Source organism: Trachemys scripta, chromosome 4, assembly GCF_013100865.1.
Source record: "Trachemys scripta elegans isolate TJP31775 chromosome 4, CAS_Tse_1.0, whole genome shotgun sequence".
In the NCBI taxonomy this organism is placed as follows: Eukaryota; Metazoa; Chordata; order Testudines; family Emydidae; genus Trachemys; species Trachemys scripta.
In genome coordinates, this window is record NC_048301.1 from 92,182,175 (window position 1) to 92,202,664 (window position 20,490).

Below are 20,490 nucleotides of genomic sequence, written 5' to 3' on the forward strand. Positions count from 1 at the left end.
CCCCCCCGCCCCTGCAGCCTCTGTGACCCCTGCTCCTCACTCGCCCTGCAGCCCCTGCAGCCTCTGAGACTCCTGCTCCCCACTCGTCCTGCAGCCCCTGCACCCCCCTGCCCCTGCAGCCTCTATGCCCCTGCCTGCCTTGCTCCCCCGGCAGCCTCTGCCTGCTGGGGGCTTCAGACGCTCGGCGGTGCGTGTCCCTGCAGCCCTGGCCGCAGCTTCCTTCCTGCCGCCGAGCACGTTCCCTGGCCTGTCTGTCCCCGCCCGTGAGGGAAGCCTGAGCGCCCCCCCCCCCATTCCCCACCTGAGCATTGTAGCCGGGGCAGCTGGGCTGCGCTGCAGACCCAGCGGATCATGCTGGGCAGACCCTGGCTTATGCCTCCCTATTTCCCCGGACATGTCTGGCTCTTTGGAAATTCCCCCCGGACGGGGATTTGAGCACCAAAAAGCCGGACATGTCCGGGGAAATCCGGACATATGGTAACCCTAAGTAACATTTTTTTATTCCTCTATCACATCCCCTCTTATCTTTTTGCTCTTTTAACTAAACAGTCCAAAATTTTTGACTTTGGCCTGTATGGAAGTCTTTCTTTCCTTATAACCATTTTCTGTGGATTTCTCTGGACTGCTGTGTTTGCTATCTCCTTCTTCTTAAAACTGGGTGACTGGAACTGAATACAGTTTTTCAGGTGAGGGCATATCCTTGATTTATATAATGGCATTGTAATATCTTCAGTAGTTGTCCCATGATATTGTACCTATGTTATGGATTACTTGATGATTACCTGTTCTGTTCATTCCATCTGGGGCACCTGGCATTGGCCACTGTCGGTAGACAGGATACTGGGCTAGATGGACCTTTGGTCTGACCCAGTATGGCCGTTCTTATGTTGTTATTCCCAGGATATTAAAAAGACAAGGTGGGTGAGGTAATATCTTTTATTGGACTAACTTCTGTTGGTGAAAGATAAGTTTTTGAGCTTAAACAGAGCTCTTCTTCAGGTCCTTCACAATTTAACATTCACACTTATTCCTGAATATTTATAATTCTGATGTTTTTCTGTGTGAAATGAAAATAAGCAGTAAATAATACAAGCCAAGCATATATGATGAATTAATGCAACTAGATTTTAAAACTTGAATAAATGTTCATCCTTCACAACAGCCTCCTCCAAAATCTGCCTAGTCATCCTAATATTAGTATTGAGTCAGGTTGTAGCATGAAGTTCTGGTAAGGAATCATTATTCTTATGACAGGTTTCATTTGTTAGTCTGTAAGGTGCCACAAGTACTCCTGTTCATTATTCTTATGGTATATTTTAGCACTATTTTCTTCATTTTCAAGAAAGGATCAAAGACTCTAGAAGTGTAATGGCTTAATTACAGGGCTGTAGTTGGGCACCTGATTTATTTCAGCATTAGGTATTAATAGAGCTCTTGTGGGTTTCTAGTCACTGACACTTTTACAGGCTTGAGGAAATAGGCCACGATTATACCTATTAATCTTGAAAGAGGGAGCACTGTGACCTCCAAAGCTTTATTAGCTGTGTGTGTATACCCAAAAACCCTCCATATTTTATAGTTACTGTACTGGAATTTCCTTGTTTGTTCATCCTCTACATAAATAGAACAATCATGGAAGAAATATATTTGTACAAATGATTTCTGGTGCAGTGTCACATTAACTGTAGGCAGTTAATATAGAAATCAGACTTTTGATTTTTAATGTTTGTGAGAATTGATTCTATGTAGCGATTTGTTTAATTCCAAAGTGCATTGACTTTTTTTCTGAAAAATAAGCTATGGCAAAGCAAGGCTGGAATTTGGAACTTCTTAGAAACAACTGTAGGTCCTGTCTTTTCACCATTGCATTCTGTGCCTGTCTCCTGCACCCAACCCTGTTCCTGATTCCTGCTCCACTCCTGGCTTCTGCATCACCCCTCCTTTCACCCCTATACTGTGCTCCTGTTCTGTGCTTGATCCTTGCCTCTCCTCCTGTTCCTGCCAGTTACACCTCGCTTCCAATCATCAGTTACCAGTCCTGGCTCCAACCCTGGCCTCAGACTTCTAACCCTGAGTCTGTCTTGACCCTTGGCTCTGGCATTTGGTATCTGACCTTGGCTCTGACCTTCAACTCCTGGTACTGACTCTGGCTTGACCCCTGGCTCTGGCAATTGGCAATTGACTCTGGTGCTGACCCTTGGCATTGTTCTCTAAACTGGACACCTGCTCCACCCACTAGACCTGACTCCTGCTCTAATAGGCCCGACGGATTACATCCTAGTTCATAACCCCATGGATGGATTAAAAAAAAAACACCTCTATAAATGTATACACATCCTTTCGCAAAGGCTACTCTATGGATTTGGAATAGAACTAGAGAAGATCATTTTTTTCCTCTCACCACTGACACCCATTGCAAATAATCCAGATCTTATCCCAAATCACAAACCAGAGAGTTTTAAAGACTGGGAGAGCCAGGGAATGCACACGATTGGCCAGCTATTCACACACACACATATTTTTAAATATTTCTGGCACGTCCTAAGCTTTTATGGTTGCAAAGTCAAGCATTCAACACTTGTTCTCAAGAATGAACAAGAAGACTTAGTACATGGAGCTGAGGGGGCCGTTGCAAGTGATCATGAATGGTTTTTGTAACATTTGTGGGTCTAGTCTCTCTTTTGATACACATTGGACTCATTAATACTAAGAATTAAAGGGACATTGTCAACTTGAACTCTAATTTTTAAAAATTAGTTAAATAATTTCACCTGCCTCTGAGTCTCCCTGGCAGTTTTCTTGGGTTTACAATTATATTTACCTATTTTTAAAAAAGATTTTCTCCTTCATGTGTGGTGTGTGGAAGACCCACACAAACAAAGGAAACTAACTAACCATAAAGGGAGAAAATGATGTCCCATGAATGCACAAAGTAAATGAAATGAGAAAGATGAAAATAGCAGTATTTCTCTCTTAGGTGTTCCTTCTTACATTAGATGGAAAAAAACCATTCCAATAGATGTGAGTTTTTTAAAGTTAATGACGTCCCTTTAAATGTGAAAGAGAGGAAGAATTAAAGCTTTCACAATAGTTACACACACACACACACAGACACATTTTAAAATAAAGCTTTTATGGTTGCAAAGTCAAGCACTCAAAAGTTAGGACATGCCAGAAATAGGGCCTCTTGTCATGTGCATTATGATAGTCTTTAGTTATATGGTCATACTATTTTTTCCAGAAGACCCCCCCCCCGCCGCCTTATTTGGTGCACAGAATGGACATGCTCTGGAGATGAATCAGAACTGTGTAGTGAAAGAGACTGTCTCTTGGACCTCTGCCTCATTTGTTGCAGAAGCTGGAAGGCTGTAGAGAATGAGGCAGAGAATTGCAGGAAGGAAAAGGATGGTCTCATGGTTAAGGCAGTTGAAAGCTGTCCTAGAGACTGAATTCTATCCCTGCTTTTGCCAGCGTTCCTGTTTCATGCTGGACATATCACTTAAACCAAACTTTTTACAGGTGGTAACTAATTATGAGTTCCTCATTCTTTTGGTTGTCTAACTTGAGACCCTGGGTCTGATATGCAGAAATTCTGGGCACTCACAGCTGCAACTGACGTAAAAATTGTAATATATAGTTTATATGGTCTCATGAATTATACCATTTTGTGCCTGGGCATGAGAAACTTCTGATGTATCTGTGTTGGAGAAAATATGTTAAAAAGCAACACAGACCACTGTTCTTATAAGCATGTGTGAATATAAAATGCTTTTATTTTATCCAACAGACAGAACCTGAAATGATAGAAGAAACAAATGTTGACCGTGTCAATGAACCTCAAAGTTATACCAGATCCCGTCAGGCTAAAGGCCATTCTGAGACATCAACTTTAAGTTCTCAGCCTTCCATTGATGAAGTTAGACAACAGATGCATATGCTATTGGAAGAGGCATTTAGTCTGGCATCTGCAGGCCATGGAGGGCAGAACAGACAAGATGCTCACAGTTCAGCACAACACTTACCATACTCTGAAGTGGTGACCAGTGCTCCTGGTACCATGACCCGACCCAGAGGGGGAGTACAGTGGGTGCCAACATATAGACCAGAAATGTATCAGTATAGCTTACCAAGACCAGTAAGTTAAAATATTACTTACTATACTGTACTATCATGGGGATACTTGTGTTCTGGGCTATGTTTTTAAAACCGAGAGCCCCACGTACATGTGCATGAAACACATATGAACTTGTACTTCTGGTAACTATAAGCACATTTGTAGGTGTGTGTGCGCACACACACTTAAAAGAAGACTCCTAATTTCCCGTTTTAATAATGGGCCCCTCATCTGGGCTGTTTACATAATAGTGTGAAGCAATACTTCCTTACGTTTTTTTTAAACCTGCTGCCTAAAAATTTCATTGGGTGACCCCTGGTTCTTTTGTTATGTGAAGAGGTAAAATAACACTTCCCTAGTCACTTTCTCCCCATCATTTGTGATTTTATAGACCTTTATTGTACCCCCCTGAGTCTCTTTTATAAACTGAACAGTCTAGTCTTTTTAATCTCTCCGTGTACGGAAGACGTTCCATACCCCTAAGCATTGTGGCTCTTCTCTATACCTTTTCCAATTCTAATAATTTTTTTTTGAGACGGGGGGTGATCAGAACTGCACGCAGTATTCAAGGTGTGGTTGTACCATGAATATATACAGTGGCATTGACATTTTTTGTCTTATCTATCCCTTTCCTAATGATTCCTAATGTTCTGTTAGCTTTCTTTTGACTGCTGCTGCACACTGAGTGCATGTTTTCTGAGAACTATCCATGATGACTCCACAATCTCTTTGTGTGGTAACAGCTAATTTAGACCCCATCATTTTGTATGTATAGTTAGGATTATGTTTTCCAATGAGCATTACTGTGCATTTATCAACATTGAATTTCATCCCACACATTCAACACAAGTACAGTAAGTGGCTTCTTGTTTTTTAAAACAGTGGTTCTCAACATTATGGGGGCATCTGTAGCAGTTTATCAGACCAAGGCCTCATTTACCTGCTTTTTCTTATTCATTGTTCACACAGTAGCACACCAGTTAGTGACTAGGAAAGTCAGATTTGGAGAAGCTCATGTTCATAGATGGCTGGAGAATATACAGCTGAACAGGGAGCTGACAGTAGCTATACTTAGGATAGACTGAGGGTTATCTTGGCAGGAGGGCCTAGTGTGCCAGTTGCAAGGACCGCAAAGTGTGGTTAGAAAGGATAGGCTTGTGCTTAAGCCAATGGATTGGGACTTAAGAGCTGTGTTTATTTCCGGTCTCTGCCACAGATTTCCTGTGCGACCTTGGGCAAGTCAATTGGTGCCTCATTTTTCTCATCTGTAACATGTAGATATTTCCTGCCTCTCAAGTATTGAGAGGATAAATTGATGAATGACTGGAGTGCTCAGATGCTGCAATGATGGAGTTTGAAAAGCATGTAGATAGCAGTATCAGAACTGCTGTCCATGCTCATGGTTGGAAATCACTGTTTTAAACTCCCCAATACAGTAGAACCTCCAAGTTATGAACACCTTGGGAATGGAGGTTGTTCGTAACTCTGCAATGTTTGTAACTTCAAACAAAACATTATGGATGTTCTTTCAAAAGTTTACAATTGAATATTGACTTAGTACAGTTTTGAAATTTTACTATGCAGAAGAAAAATGCTGCTTTCTCATTTTTTAGTAGTTTAACACAGTACTGTACTATATTTGCTTTTTTTCTTTATATCTGCTGCTGCCTGATTGTGTACTTCCAGTTCCAAATGAGGTGTGTGGTTGTTCAGTCAGTTCGTAACTCTGGTGTTTGTAACTCTGAGGTTCTACTATACTGTATCTGAACATCACAAAACAAATATTTTCTTTCACAAGTATCATAGGCAAAGCTAAACCTGGGATTAGTTTTGTCTGGTGAAGTAAATAAAACAGCAGCCCTGCTACTGGCAATGAAACTGAAAAATTAGGCTCTGTGAGAATGTGAAGTTACTGAAAACACCTGGGAATTTGCTTCAGAAAGAGAAAAATCAAAAGATAAAGTTATTGTTGTTCTTATGGCAGTTTTTTTTGCCAGGAGTACATATTTTTCTGAAAGAAGGCATTTCGAGAGTTATAATAGAAATGAAGATTCTTGACTCTGTCTATATTTGAGTAATCTATTAGTTAGAGAGAAATTGTTACAACTCAGAATCATCATTGCTATGTTTACCTTCCTTGGTAAGAAGAGTGTACAATAAGGGATACTTTTTCTGAACTATCCTTCATGGATAACTTGAAGCCAGTGGTATTAAATGCTCACTTTCAGGGAAATGCTATTTAAATCACAATAAAAGTACTCCTGGCATTTTGAAATTCCTCTACTGCAGTTCATACTGCATTTGATAATTTTTTTATGGTAGGAATCTGATTAGCAGTTGTGCTGGTCATTAGGTGTCCAGTCAAATTACTTGTATAGTTATGCAGATCTTTCTAAAGTGAAATAAAAGAAGCTATATGGCTACATATTTTTGAAGAGAGACTAGTCATACTGTTCTCTGCATCTTAACGTTAATGCTTTATAAAGGGGATCTACAGGATTTTCACTAAGGATTTTCATGATGAAATTTCTCCAATGTATTTCTAAATAAGAACTGGGGAAATGACATTAAAATGCCATTTTTGTTTTTCTAAGTAGATTGTAGTGTTTAGCTGCGTGATTCCAATAAGAACCATGGTAGGGGCTTTATAAGGTTTTTCAGGCAGTTCATGCAGCTGCAAGGGTCAGCTGGAGCCTATCTTTAAGTGTTTGGCTATGGGGCCAACATCTGTAGTTTGAGTTGGTGGTTTATTTTATTTTTGTTAAGACCCCTTCAAGCATTCATTTAAGGATACTAAGATTGTAGTTGCTACTTTAGAAATCCTGAGAGCTGACTGAACCACACTGAGCACTGTAGTCTGAAAAATGGCAATTATTTTCCTGGAGACCAGAACTGAAAACCACAGAATAACAGAGCCTTGTTAGTTAGGACTCTGGGCAAGCTACCATCTCTCTCCTCTTTAGTGCTCTGCAAAGAGGGAAGATAATGATAAAGGGGGCCTGATTCTGATGTGAGAAATAAGACTAATTGGGGGAAATGGTCCGGCTCTGACTAGCTGATATTCAGCCAGCGTCTCAAAGATTCTAGACCCATGCTGCTTATTGAAGCAAATGTGGCTCAGTATCAGTTTTGTAAACTTTTACAACTATTAAAAGTAAAATCAAGGAAACATATCCCCAAAACTAAGCTACCATTAATAATAATATTAAACTGAATATTAAACCAAAATCAAATCAAGGTCAAATCAACAAGTTAGTATCAATATTAGATTGAAATCAATGTAGTTAAATAGTTAGATTAATGCAATAGTAAACCCTAAGAAGGAATATAAAGAGGTGGCTGTTCATATATACTGGTATATAAGATTCTAGGATTGTCACTCCGAAGCCTAAGATATCTGAGTCAGTGCAAAGTGATGAAAGCAGCTACAAGCATGGTTGAGACCTTCTCTTTGTTCAGAATATTGTCTCTATTTGTTCAGGTTGAAACATCACTGGGTTTTGTGGTCTGTTACCATCCAATTTAAGTTTCAGCTATTTTGACTTTATGAATTACTCCCATGCTATAATAAGGCGTCTATGTATACCATGCCAAGAACCCTAGATCATGATAATATCAGAGGTAACTCAGCCAATCACTGCCCTTACTCTGCAGCTTATCTGCATGCAACAGTTTCATTGGTTGTAAGAGGGAGACTGCATTACTTGACCCAACTTCCAAACCCATATGCCTAACTGCCACTCTCACAAATCAACACAAATATCCCAGTACAAATGCCCTTAGACACAAATCAACACAATCACCAGCACACGCAATAACCCCAAACTGATAAGCCCTCTCTGCAGCACATACCTCATTTGCCACCTTCACAAATCCACCCAGCTTTCCCAGCACAGCACACCTCAACTCACGTGCAGAATAACTCCAAACATCACTCTGAAGCCTAGAATGTTGGGGTCAGCGTGAAGTGAAAGAAACAGCTACAAGCATGGTCGAGAGCGCTTTGTTTGAAATATCACAGGTTCTATCATTACTGAGATGCGCAGTTTGTTACTGGCCAATTTTTTAGTTCTCAGCAATTTTTGGCCTTTTTCTTTAAAGCACATGGGCTCATGAACTGTAGCCATGCAACAACACAGGTTTTCAGCTACTAACTGGGTTATAACCCTCAACTCAAAAATGGCACCCAGCTCAATTAAATCGATAGCCTGGAGCTGATTAAATATTAATACTGAAATCAAATTATCTAATGTCTGAACCACGTCAGAGCCAATTACAAGCCTTCCTCTTTAGTGCCAGCTGTACTCAGCCTCCCCACTCATTCTTGCACGCTCCCCAGAGTCCCACCACAGCTGGGGACTCCCTGAATGACTGGTTTCCCCTCTTTGGGGCTTTGTGAGAGTCAAAGCAGTAACAGACTTCGCAAATAAATTTCTGAACCAGCTTTATTCCTAGACACAGCACAAGAGATATACATATCTATAGAAAAATAACAAAACCTGCATATAAATCCATGCCTCAGTTTCTTCATCCTGCCTGAGGGGCTTTGGATTTTAATATCCTTCCAGGGCAGTCAGGATTCCTCTTTTCCACCTGCCCGGGTCTGTGTTCTTATTATGGTCTCCCCCCGCCCGCCATTTGGTGGAGAGAGGAGAGTCCTTTTATAAGGTTTCAGTACCCTCTGTCAGGTGACTCCTGTGGCTTCAAGTGCCTCATCAAGTGATTCATTGCTTGGTTAAGAACCCAACTGGGAGAACTGGTTCCTCTGGCCTGCAGTCAGTTCATTGTTCTAGGGTGTTTCCATTTAACCTGAATGGTCTTCCAGTCAACAACACTTGATTGCCTTCTAACATAGTGGTTCTTAAACTAGGGCCGCCGCTTGTTCAGCGAAAGTCCCTGGTGGGCCAGGCCGGTTTGTTTAACTGCCACGTCCGCAGGTTCGGCCGATCGTGGCTCCCACTGGCCGTGGATCACCGCTCCAGGCCAATGGGAGCTGTAGGAAGGGCGGCCAGCACGTCCCTTGGCCCGCGCCGCTTCCTGCAGCACCCATTGGCCTGTAGCAGCGAACTGCGGCCAGTGGGAGCCGCGATCGGCTGAACCTGTGGACGTTGCAGGTAAACAACCCGGCCCGGCCTGCCAGGGGCTTTCCCTCTACAAGCGGCAGCCCTAGTTTGAGAACCACTGCTTTAACACATACAGGAATCCCAGTTCAATATGGATGTTAAAGCAACAGTGAAGGCACCTTACTGTTTCTGATCAAAATTTTGCTAGTGAACACCATGAGCTTTATAGTTCAATACAGATATAGACAAATCTGTCACAAGTGCAAGAGTCTTTCATCTTTGCAACTCATTTTTGGAATTGACATGATAAAGGAAAATAGATGCAATCAGTTAAGACACAAAAGTAAGATTAGGAAACAAAAACATATAATCAGGATTTCCCTGAATAAATTCCTGCTTGAACTAGCGTATCTCTTAGACAAACATCCAATCTTAGTCAAAGAATTTCCAGTGATGGAGAATCCACCACAACCCTTTAAATTGTTCCAGTGGTTAACTATTCTCATTGTTAAAAAGTTCCACCTTATTTCCAGTCTGAATTAGTTTAGATTAAATACCAAAGTGAGTGCCATGGACATTTCTACTCAGAGACCTGAACAGTAGATTCGAGGGAGAATGCAAGACATACTAGTTTTTAATGTTATTATCTGCATCAGAAGTCAGTTTTTCACAAGGTATCTGTGATACCACATTTTTGCAGATATTTAAAACAGAAAATAACTGTGTGGAACGAAAAAGATTAAGTTTTTATTGATAATCACTGTAGGGTGCTGCTGGCTGAAGACATTTGGACTTCAGCCTCTGGTTTTACCACAATTCATAGGTTTGAGGACATTAGACAGTCTCCTAATACCTTGTCATGTTGTATCATTTTAGTTGTGGTTCAGTTGCATTAACTGTAGTGCCACACATTGCTCTAAGATGTCTTCAATACCTAGACTTGTCTAGGAAAGTAAATCATGGAGTGTCTGAGAAGAGGTTCAATCTACTGCTAAGCAGAATTATATACAATCACTTGTATTTCCAAGCAGACTAGATGAAGTTCTGACTAATATTTGTAGGAACAGTATGGATAAAGGTGATATGGCATTCTTTGGACCATGAGTTGATGGCCAAATAGTAAGCATCGCACAGTCTCTAGATGTACTAGAGATGAAATCCAGCCTTGCTGAAGGCAGGATGCTAGATTTCATGACCCAACAGTCTGATCCTGGGTTTCTCTGAATTACCTTGCTTTGTGGATTTATTTGGGACTTTCATTGCTTTAGAGTGTTGTGGTCTAAGAACCTTAGTTTTCTTGCCTAGGAGAAAATGGGGGTGGGGGGAGGGAGGAAACACCTGAAAGGCCAGAAAAAAGAAGTTGAAATATCAAGTAATTGCTTGCAGGCAGTTTCATTTCAATATAGGTTGCTTCGAGGATGCTTCCAGATATACTGACTTAAAAACACTTGACTTTCAGAGAGGCAAAAAGTACTGTGATCTCTCTCTCTCTGGGGGTTTTCAGGAAGAGATAAGTCTTCCAAAATTGTGAAGGATCTACCTCTCAGGTTGGGTTATGGTATCTGAGGTATTATTTTCTTATTTCTTCTTTTTGAATTACTCAGCTGTAGCTCTGTGATACCATCTGTGTGTATGCTTTCTGCATTATTCTGAAATCACTCAGCCTGTTGTAAAATCTGAAATAAAATACCTACTACTATAGGCAACACCAAAAGTTAACTTCCTAGCAGCCAGCGATTATAGAAGTGTACATACAATTTCAAGGACTATTGGAATGAACTTAAATATCTTCACTTTTTAGGTTCTCATGATGTGTTTTAAAATACGGTTAATTGATATTCTAGAAAATATTAATTTTTCTCTTTCACAGGCGTATAGGTTTTCTCAGCTTCCTGAAATGGTAATGGGCTCTCCCCCGCCCCCGGTTCCTCCCAGAACAGGTCCTGTGGCTGTGGCATCTCTCAGGAGGTAATTCATTGTTATTTTGTTATAGCCAAGAACTGTAAATCTCTATTGCTGTAATGAGAATGACTCGATAACTATAACTTCTAATGGCATTTAATAGCCATCTTCCTCATAATGAAGAGACATTAATGAAAATAAGAACTATCTATTTTCATTTCCGGTGCTTAAATTTCAACATGGTGGAAGAAAATAAACAACAAAGGATCCCATATTCCACTATTAGCTAGTCAGTTGCCTAATAAATGTAACAAATCTATGCTCTGATATCTCTTAAGCCATGGTTTGACTCTACTTTAAAAAAACATAATGGCATATATTGCATAAAGTATTAGAAATTTCACACTCACTTCCTCTCCGCTTTTTTTTTCTAAGTCATTCAGACCTATGGAATAGAAAATGATATGGATATATAATAAAATGGCTTTTGGAACTCTGGACTCAGTCAGGGATTGCTGACTGACTGTCGGATATTTCTTTCTCATGTTTCTCAGGCCTAATAAATGTATGTCTGTTTTCTTTACTTTTAATCTATACATTTTGCTTCACCATAGCAATAAGGCATATATATATATATATATATGGAGATATCCTATCTCCTAGAACTGGAAGGGACCCTGAAAGGTCATTGAGTCCAGCCCCCTGCCTTCACTAGCAGAACCAAGTACTGATTTTGCCCTAAGTGGCCCCTGCAAGGATTGAACTCACAACCCTGGGTTTAGCAGGCCAATGCTCAAACCACTAAGCTATCCCCCTGCCAAAGCCATGGGGCACTTGCTCTTTTCAGGTAGATGAAGTCACTTGGCCTTCAGCCATGTGCTGTATAACACCACCTGGGGCATACTATGATCTTAAAGGACTGTATGCCTGCTGGCTGTTACTATGAAATTCCGTTAGAATGCCAAAAACTAATGGAGCTCTTCTGATTGGCTGCCAATGATATAATGACCTGAGGTAATGCATAATTCTCATTGCTTGGCTTATTTTTGTCAGTTAAATTTCATGTTGGGAGACAATTGATGCATGGCATTTCTTAGGGACAAGAGTGCTCTACACATAGCTAAAATCACTCAGCCTTCTGCTTTATAACACCACACCAGGTGGTAATTATCCAGCATTGTCTGTTGTATCTTATTATTGAAATACTGTGTAACTGTATTTTTTGTGTCCTGTGTCACTGGGATCTATTTTGGAGTGTTGAGTGAATGGGCTGTAGAATTGTAAAAAATACTATAGAAGATAGTGGCGAAGGACAAAGGAAGTTGCTTTCTATTGATGTTCATGCAACCAGGGATGCCACAGAAAAAGCAAATCGTTCCCTTGTTTTCTGCTTGCAACTCCTGCCACCCTTGTTGAGGATATTGCCTATCAGTCAGAATTACCAAAGGTTCTTGCTGATTTTTTTAATGTGCAGGTCGACATCAGATATTGGCAGCAAGACAAGAATATCTGAATCCAGTGGGACAGAGCAGGCCCAACAGCATGATCCTGCATCCTTTGCCCCAGGTTCAAGAGCTCCAGTATCTGTGGGTCCATTGGATCAGTCAGCATTGAACTACTCAGGTGAAAACGAGTGTGGTACAAACAGAAATTACCTCCACAATCTGTGTTGTATACAGATGAGTGTATGGGATATTGCAAGCACAGATTGTTATTTATGGTTATGGAGAAGGATTTATTAAATGCTTTTCTTGGTGGCTTGAGGGTCAACATAGGGTACCCTGTCTTGCCCCACTTGTCACATGCATCATTACAGGTGTAATGTGATGGAAGTTATGCTTTTTTTTTTTTTTTTTTAACATACAAGGTTCTAGCCACTTCTATAGGCAGGACGCTGGAGTAAGTGAACCAAATGATCTATGTTCCAATATGGCAGATTTCTGGCTCCTGTACTGTATTCAGAGGTCCATCCTGCAACTAATTGGGTTGGGGCTAGGGAGACCCCATGTGGTGACATCAAAATAACAGACTGTGTTTAATTGGACTGGAAACTAGAGAGTGAGAGGATTTTGTCAGTGACAGAAACTTTAGCAAAGAATTCCCTTTATATCCACTGCAATATCTGTATCATAAGAATAACTGCAGATTCCATTTCTCTTAAAAACTGGATCTGGACACCTCTAAACTTTGTCTGGATGTTATCTTTGTGACTCATCTTCCAAGTCAGATTGTAACTGTGATCTGATATCTTCTGACTGCTCTTGGGAATCGCTAAACAAGGCTCTGAATTATTGAAGCCCAAGTCAAATAATTGTATTTACCAGGAAACCAGTGGAATTTATGGAGTGGAGATTGTGTGGCTTGGTCAAGGGCCTGGGAGTTCATCAAGAGCAAGTATGGCCACACTACTTGTTGAGTCCTGGTTTGTAGGAGGCAGTTGCCAGGCAAAGCTTCTGAAATCTGCAGGAACTACAATCTGCCTGCCACTCTCCCAGCCTTGCATGATTGAATGCTGTCTCTGAACAAACAATAGCAGCAACCCAGGGTTAAAATAAGGGGAGAGCAGGGGGAAATGCAGCTCCTAGACCTGTCCTAAACAGAGCTCCCTTGCCTCCCTGTCCAGTGCTGCTAAAAGTATAGCAAGAGCTGCCCTTCCTCCCTGGCTTGTGTGGTGAGAGCTCACTGTCCTGTTTCAAATCCCCAACAGCAGCAAATATCAACTGCCCCTTCCCCCTATTCACTGGAATGAATTATGACTTTATGAAGTCAGATGAATTAACTTCTGACAATAGAGGCTAGAGCAGCTGGAGTCCTATTCAAGGGAGGTAGTGTGGTCCAGTAGAGAGGGCACAGGATTAGGAGACCAGGGTTCTGTTCCTAGATCCAGTACTAACCTGCTGGGTGATCTTGAATTAGTCACTTCCCCTCTCTGCTTCTGTTTCCCCTGCTACACTTTATCTGTCTCTTTTATTTAAATTGTGAACTCCTTGGGGAAGTGACTGTTTCTTATGATGTGTCTGTACAGTGCCCACTGCAACGGGGCTCCAATCTCAGCTGGGACCTATAGGTTTTATTATGATAACATTTCCCCACATCCTCACAGAACTCTCATGTCAGAGTCTGCACCAGCTATTCCTGATTAACTTCACACGCAGCAGGACAGGAAGAAAAAGTGGCTTAAAATGTCTTTTTGTTTGTTTGTTTCTGTTTCCAAAGCCATTGTGGAAATACCAAAACTGTTAGTATCCTCTGCTACAGTGCAAGTCAGAGCCTGGATTAATTATTGTTTCACTGTGTGATGCACTAAGGGTACGTCTATACTTACCTCCGATTTCGGCGGTAAGCAATCGATCTTCTGGGATCGATTTATTGTGTCTTGTCTAGATGCGATAAATCGATCCCGGAAGTGCTCGCCGTTGACGCTCCGCGAGAGGAGTACGCGGAGTTGACGGGGAAGCCTGCCTGCCGCGTGTGGACCCGCAGTAAGTACCTTGTAGTTCGAACTAAGATACTTTGACTTCAGCTACGTTATTAACGTAGCTGAAGTTGTGTATCTTAGTTCGAACTGGGGGGTTAGTGTGGACCAGCCCAAAAAGAGAAGATTCTTGAATGACTCAGTAATCAGTTAACCTTGCTGCATAATTTAGCCCTGTTCCATCATAAACTGGGGGGACCTTGCCACCTAATGTAGGTATAGAGTGCAGCAGAGTACAAGCAACCTTGTCTGTAGTGGTCAAAACAAACACGAGTCAATGGGAGCTTGAGTTTTTTGCCCTTTGACCTCAGAAAGGCGCTGCTTGCAAAACAAAACACGAAGTTTCTTATTGTTCCACTTGGAAAAAGAGGAAAAGAAAACAATGAATAAAAGGGTGAAATATGTTTGAGGAAGTCAGGCCCCAAAGAGAGACTTTCTTTCTCTCTCTTCTCCAGCACTCATTGCATTTATTTTACTCCCATGTTCTCACTAGTTTAATGCAATTCCTGTGGTCGACTCACTAGCTCTGCTCACTCCCCTCACATTGAGAGTTGCGGCTCTTTGCTGCCTCAGGCCCTTCAAGCAAAGTCTGAGAATTCCCTCCCCGACTTAATATTGTAACATCAGTCAGTCAGCCAGCCTAGCTGTCTGTGTTTAATAAAACAAATCTAAACACTTTCTCCACTTGTGTGTTGACCTCACTAATCCCCCCCCCCCATCTACACACACATACTTACAGTCTACTACACCAGGAGTGAAGACATCATCAGAAGATAGACTTTAGTTAGGGTGGGGATTTCTCTGAATTTGGTACTATAAAAACTTCCAATCTTTGAAATAAAATACTTTAGTAGTTAATTTTGTTTGCTGCTTGCACTAAGCCTGAGTCTAGCTATGAGGATCTGAAATCAAGAGGTTTTGAATCACCAATCTTCAGGGTGGTAGTTTGTTGGTCTGTTCTCTGATAAATCACTAGCAACCCTTATTACATGCTGGTATGGGATAGTGTGTTGATATTAACAAGCCTACTCACAAAAGAATGACTAACAAATAAATAGCTGTACTGTGCCCAACAGGAAGGGCTCCTCTGCACTTCACTTAAGTTCTTTTAGCCCGAGGCCTACCCTTAAAAGTTTTGCTGACATACACCTGTGAGCAATAGAGCTGATTTTTTTCCACCCCATTTGACATGGCTGTGCCTGCAAAAGCCCTAGTGTAGATGTAGTTATACCAATACAAAAGACCTTTTGGCAGTATAGCTAACTACATTCAAGGAACTGGTGTAAGCTATACCAAAAAAAAGCGGGGAGATCATTTACGGGTATAATTTGCATTTCCAATAGGGGATTTGCTGATCTGGAAAAAACAGCAAATCCAGTCTAGTGTAGGCCAGGCCAGGCCAGGCCCTGACCCAGCAAGACATTTAAACTACACTTAACTTTAATCACATGGATACTCCCATTGTGACTTTAGGCATGTGGATAGTTGCATTGACACTACCCAAGTGCATAGAGATAAGCATGTGCTTAAGTGTTTTGCTGGATCAAGGCCATAGGTAGCAACACAGAAACATCTCCATTGTAGGCTTTACAGTGCTTGGCCCTGAACAGGTGTCTAAGGTAGGGGAAGAGAAAGGTGCAAGGATCTGGGCACGACGACAATCCTTGCACACACTGGAGCACATGGTTGACATTTTCAAGGTTGACTGAGATTTAACCACACAACTCTAATTGAGAGAGCTAAATCCCCTAGTTGGCTTCAGAAATCTGAACCCATGAGCCAAGAGCCTCCCAGAAGGAATAGGAAGAAGTGGTCCCATCCCCACTCCCCAACACACCAGGTTGCTTGCAGTCAGTGGGTAATGCAACAGCTTTGCTCCCTCTGTGTGTTTTGGGGCATAGTGCCTGACCGAGGCACAATAGTGCAGAGACCAAGGGGCCATATTGTTTTGACACTATTTAGCTGGCTAACATCTGCCTGGGAAAATGGCTTCCCATTGACAAAATATAACTATTAATGAAAAGCTACAAAAATTTGGCTTTCTAAATTCTAAAGACTGAGACTTTGGGTTTTGAAATTGACAGGCTTGTTAGACATCGCTCCTTTAATGTTTCTGAACAGTTTGTCTCGCAGCCTCCTCAGAAGTATTAGTTATCTGCATCATATTCACCATGTACTACTGAGTATAAAAATGTGGATACCCTAAACTGTAATGTGTTGCCTGTAACTTCTGTGGAACATATGGATCTAAAAGGAAGCACTGAGGCTCAATAATTTTAAAACATTTTGAAGTATACAATATCCCACACTTTAGAGTGCCCCTTTTATATATTCTGCCTTCAGCAGGATATGTGTCCTGCAGTTTCAACTGAGTAACATTCTTCACTTCTTTTCCTGTACTCTGGAGATTTATTGCTGTGCCGTATTAAAAGGAAAATGACATGTTTTTTTCCTCAGAGACGCTGCACTCCAGTAGAGGATAAAATGATCTGTGTATATTTGGTTTAAGTTTGTATGAAATGAGCTCCTTGGATGAAATATTAAGGTATTATAAGTACTTGGAACAGCTGAGAATGCTTGAGTTGTCCTAGCATTGTCTTTCAGTGTGAGAGTAGTCGACTTCAGAATGATTTAGGGACAAAGAGATTCTACTGATCTGATTAGATAAGCACCAGCTTTAAATATATCTATATATTGTCCCAGATCCTGATTCTGCCTGGAGCAGCACAAAGTTGCCATAATTCAGATGAAAATCCTGCCCATTAATTTAGAGTTACCATACGTCTGGATTTTCCCAGACATGTCCGGCTTTTTGGTCCTCAAATCCCCGTCCGGGAGGAATTTACAAAAAGCCGGACATGTCCAGGAAAATAGGGAGGCATGGTAAGGGGACTGCCTCCTCCCTGGGCTCCAACTTTCCGGGGCCAGGCAGCGGCTGTTGGTTCTCCCCACCTGGGCAGCCGGACTTGGGAGCAGCTGCTGCTGCAGCTCCCACTGTCGCAGGGGGAAGCAGCCAAGCATGTGGCGCTCGGCGGCTGCGGCTCTGGCACCCAGGGCGTGAACCCCCTAAGCCCGGGCCTGCTGTGGGGACCCAGCTGGTACAATCCTGCAGACAGCCCCGGAGTGGGGGCAGCAGGCCCCAGCCCCCCTGTCCCGCTCGGGTCCCGCAGGGGAACGAACGGGGCCGCCGATGCCTCCGCCCCGGGGCCGCCCATGGGATTGCACCAGCTGGGCAGCAAGCCCAGACGTGACTGGCCAGGGGCTGGGCGCAGCGTGCGCGCTGCTGGGTCCCCACAGCAGGTCTGGGCTCGGGGGGTTCGGGCCTGGGCGCCAGAGCCACAGCCGCCGAGCGCCACGTGCTTGGCCGCTTCCTTCCCCCGCGGCAGTGGGAGCTGCAGCAGCGGCTGCTCCCGAGTCCGGCTGCCCAGGTGGGGAGAAGGAACAGCCGCTGCCTGGCCCCGCGGGCTGCCCCCCTACTCTCCCTCCAGGTACCATGCCCGAGTCCTGCCTGCACTCGGGGCCAGGCCGGACTCACTCACCCCTGCCCCGCGCTCCCCTGCGTTTCCCGGGCCTCCCTCTGCCACCGTTTTTCTTTTTTCTTTTTTTTTTTTTCCGCTCTGGTCACCCTGGGGGCGGAGTTGGGGCAGGGACTTTGGGAAAGGTGTGGGGCCGGGGCGGAGTTGGGACAGGGCCAGGGGCAGGGAAGGGATGGAGTTGGGGCGGTGCCGGAGCCCTGTGGAGTGTCCTCTTTTTGCGGGATTGATATATGGTAATCCTAATTAATTTGAAACTACAGATTATATTGCAGTAAGAATTACAATAAGGTATCACACAGGAATATCATTGTACACTTAGTATGTATGTTTGTTTGCCTTGCCTTAATTAGATGGTAAGCTTTTGGGGCAGAAGACATGTTTTAGTGCAGGATGGCTCCCACCCCTTGTCTGTGCATGGTTGAGCAAGAAGCTTCTTCCCCAACCATGCACATCATCTTACAATACCAGTCCCCGTGTGTTCTGGGATGCACAGAGGCACTCACCCCTCTTCCGCCCTCCACCCTGGCAACTCCTGGAGCAGGTACTCTGAAAAGGGAGTGGGGAAGAGGTGCGATAATGGTCCAACACTTCACTATTTGCTCCTGGAAATGGGCTGGCAAACTGCAGGTAGCATTCTGTGCCAGTCACAATGACTGGTATAAATTGCACACCACCTTGTTCAGGGAGCAGCACCAAGGTGACTGTACTTGCCTAAGACAGTATCCCCAATGCTATTCCTGCGGTGGTGCAGTTCCACACCGCCCTCTTCTCGGGGCTTGTGTCTAACTGCCACAATCTAGCCCTGTGACTATAAAGAGCAGGGTAAAGGTACAGCTCCCTATAAATCTTTCCTAACAATAATGGTCCTAGTGAGGGAAGTTAGCTGTAAAACATATCTTTCACCTCTTTATGAGCCCTGAATTGCATTCACAATCCTTCCGGCCTAGGGCTGCATGAAGCTCCACTCCAAGCTTAATTCCTCTCCTTAATTGGGTTGAAGAGTGGTGTTGAGTGCCCCCTAGGGCACTCCCCTAGAGGCTGTAGTGCACTGGCTGAGTCTTCCCATTTCTGAGCATACCAGCTCTGCAATACTCCAAGCATCTGTCAGCCCTGGCAGCATTCTTTACAAGTCTGTTTAAAAACAGAGGCTGAGGTGGGGCATCAGAAGAGATTGTAGGCCATCGGTGTGAACAACACTCTGGAAGACTGGTTTTTTTTATGCCAACAAAATAGGTGGGACTAGCTGCTGCCAGTTATTCTCTAAAAAAACAATACACTAGGTGAAGTGTATTTTCCTCTGGGAGATGTGCTAAGCACCATCTTGGCCTTGGCCAGTTTCTCTCCCACAGAAAGAACTCTACATCTGCTACCTTTGCCAGCTCCTCTCCAGCTTAGCAGGGCTCTTCTTCTTAAACCCCTCGCTGGAAGCCTGCTTCCAGCTCCAGGTGTCTTATTTTTAGCTGGTAATTTCCTGTCTTGTGTGGAGGCTTGTGTGCCCTGTTACACTAGTCTTTTGTAATGACTTTTAGCTTTAATAGAAATCAGTTATTTGAGAATGGGTCTGATCCTAAGGTGTCTTCTTTGGGCCTACAAAGGCAAAATATGTGTGTCAGTTGGGAGAAGGGGCAAAAGTAGTGAAAATCCAGCACAAAGAGACCTCTGCTCCCTCATGAATACTTAGTCCTGCCATGAGTGCAGGGGATTGGACTAGATGACCTTTCGAGGTCCCTTCCTGTTCTACAATTCTATGATTCTATGAATGTTGTAGATAGATATTGGAGGTAGGTCATGAGATAATGAATGTATTAGGGGCATGACCACCAACCCATGTAGAAAGGGAGAAGCTAGCCATATCCACTACGTATCCTTGAGCTCCCCTCCTTCTGAACCAACTATGGTGCATACTTCCTGAGACGACTTTACAAATACACCTCACTCCTGATCTGCAACATACAGTCCTTAGCTTCTCTAATATGCTCTGCCTTTTTAGAAAAGGGCTCTGTGCAGCTGATAGGAGCGATCATATTCTAGTTTGATGTTATCCACATTCTCACACAGACTCATTGTGGCTCCTCAGGCTGCTTCAGGTACACTTCGTAATGATCCTCTAGGTTTATAGCTAAGATTATCAACTATTAATCATCTCTGCCCTATTGCTTGATAGGAAACACAGTACCAGCAGTGTTTGCCATACCAGCAGCAAACCGACCTGGATTCACAGGCTATTTCATCCCAACACCACCCACAGCATACAGGAACCAAGCCTGGATGCCCTATGCTGGAGATAATGAATTACCAGGGCAATGGGCAGACTCGGTAAGTGTTCTTGTTTTTCTATATAATAATATGTTATATGGTTTACACATAGAGGGCATAAGTGGCACAACGTGACCGTAAAGA

The 20,490-nt window shown here is 43.0% G+C and overlaps 1 protein-coding gene across 1 annotated transcript in view; it reads left to right on the plus strand.

The window, feature by feature from the left end:
- Nucleotides 1-20,490, plus strand: part of KIAA1549L (KIAA1549 like) — a 213,467-nt gene that overhangs the window by 184,607 nt on the left and 8,370 nt on the right. Inside the window, exons 16-19 of the mRNA XM_034769945.1 lie at nucleotides 3,788-4,135; nucleotides 11,048-11,145; nucleotides 12,554-12,702; nucleotides 20,255-20,406. Coding sequence (XP_034625836.1) covers nucleotides 3,788-4,135; nucleotides 11,048-11,145; nucleotides 12,554-12,702; nucleotides 20,255-20,406 — 747 coding nt within the window. The remainder of the gene's footprint in view (nucleotides 1-3,787; nucleotides 4,136-11,047; nucleotides 11,146-12,553; nucleotides 12,703-20,254; nucleotides 20,407-20,490) is intronic.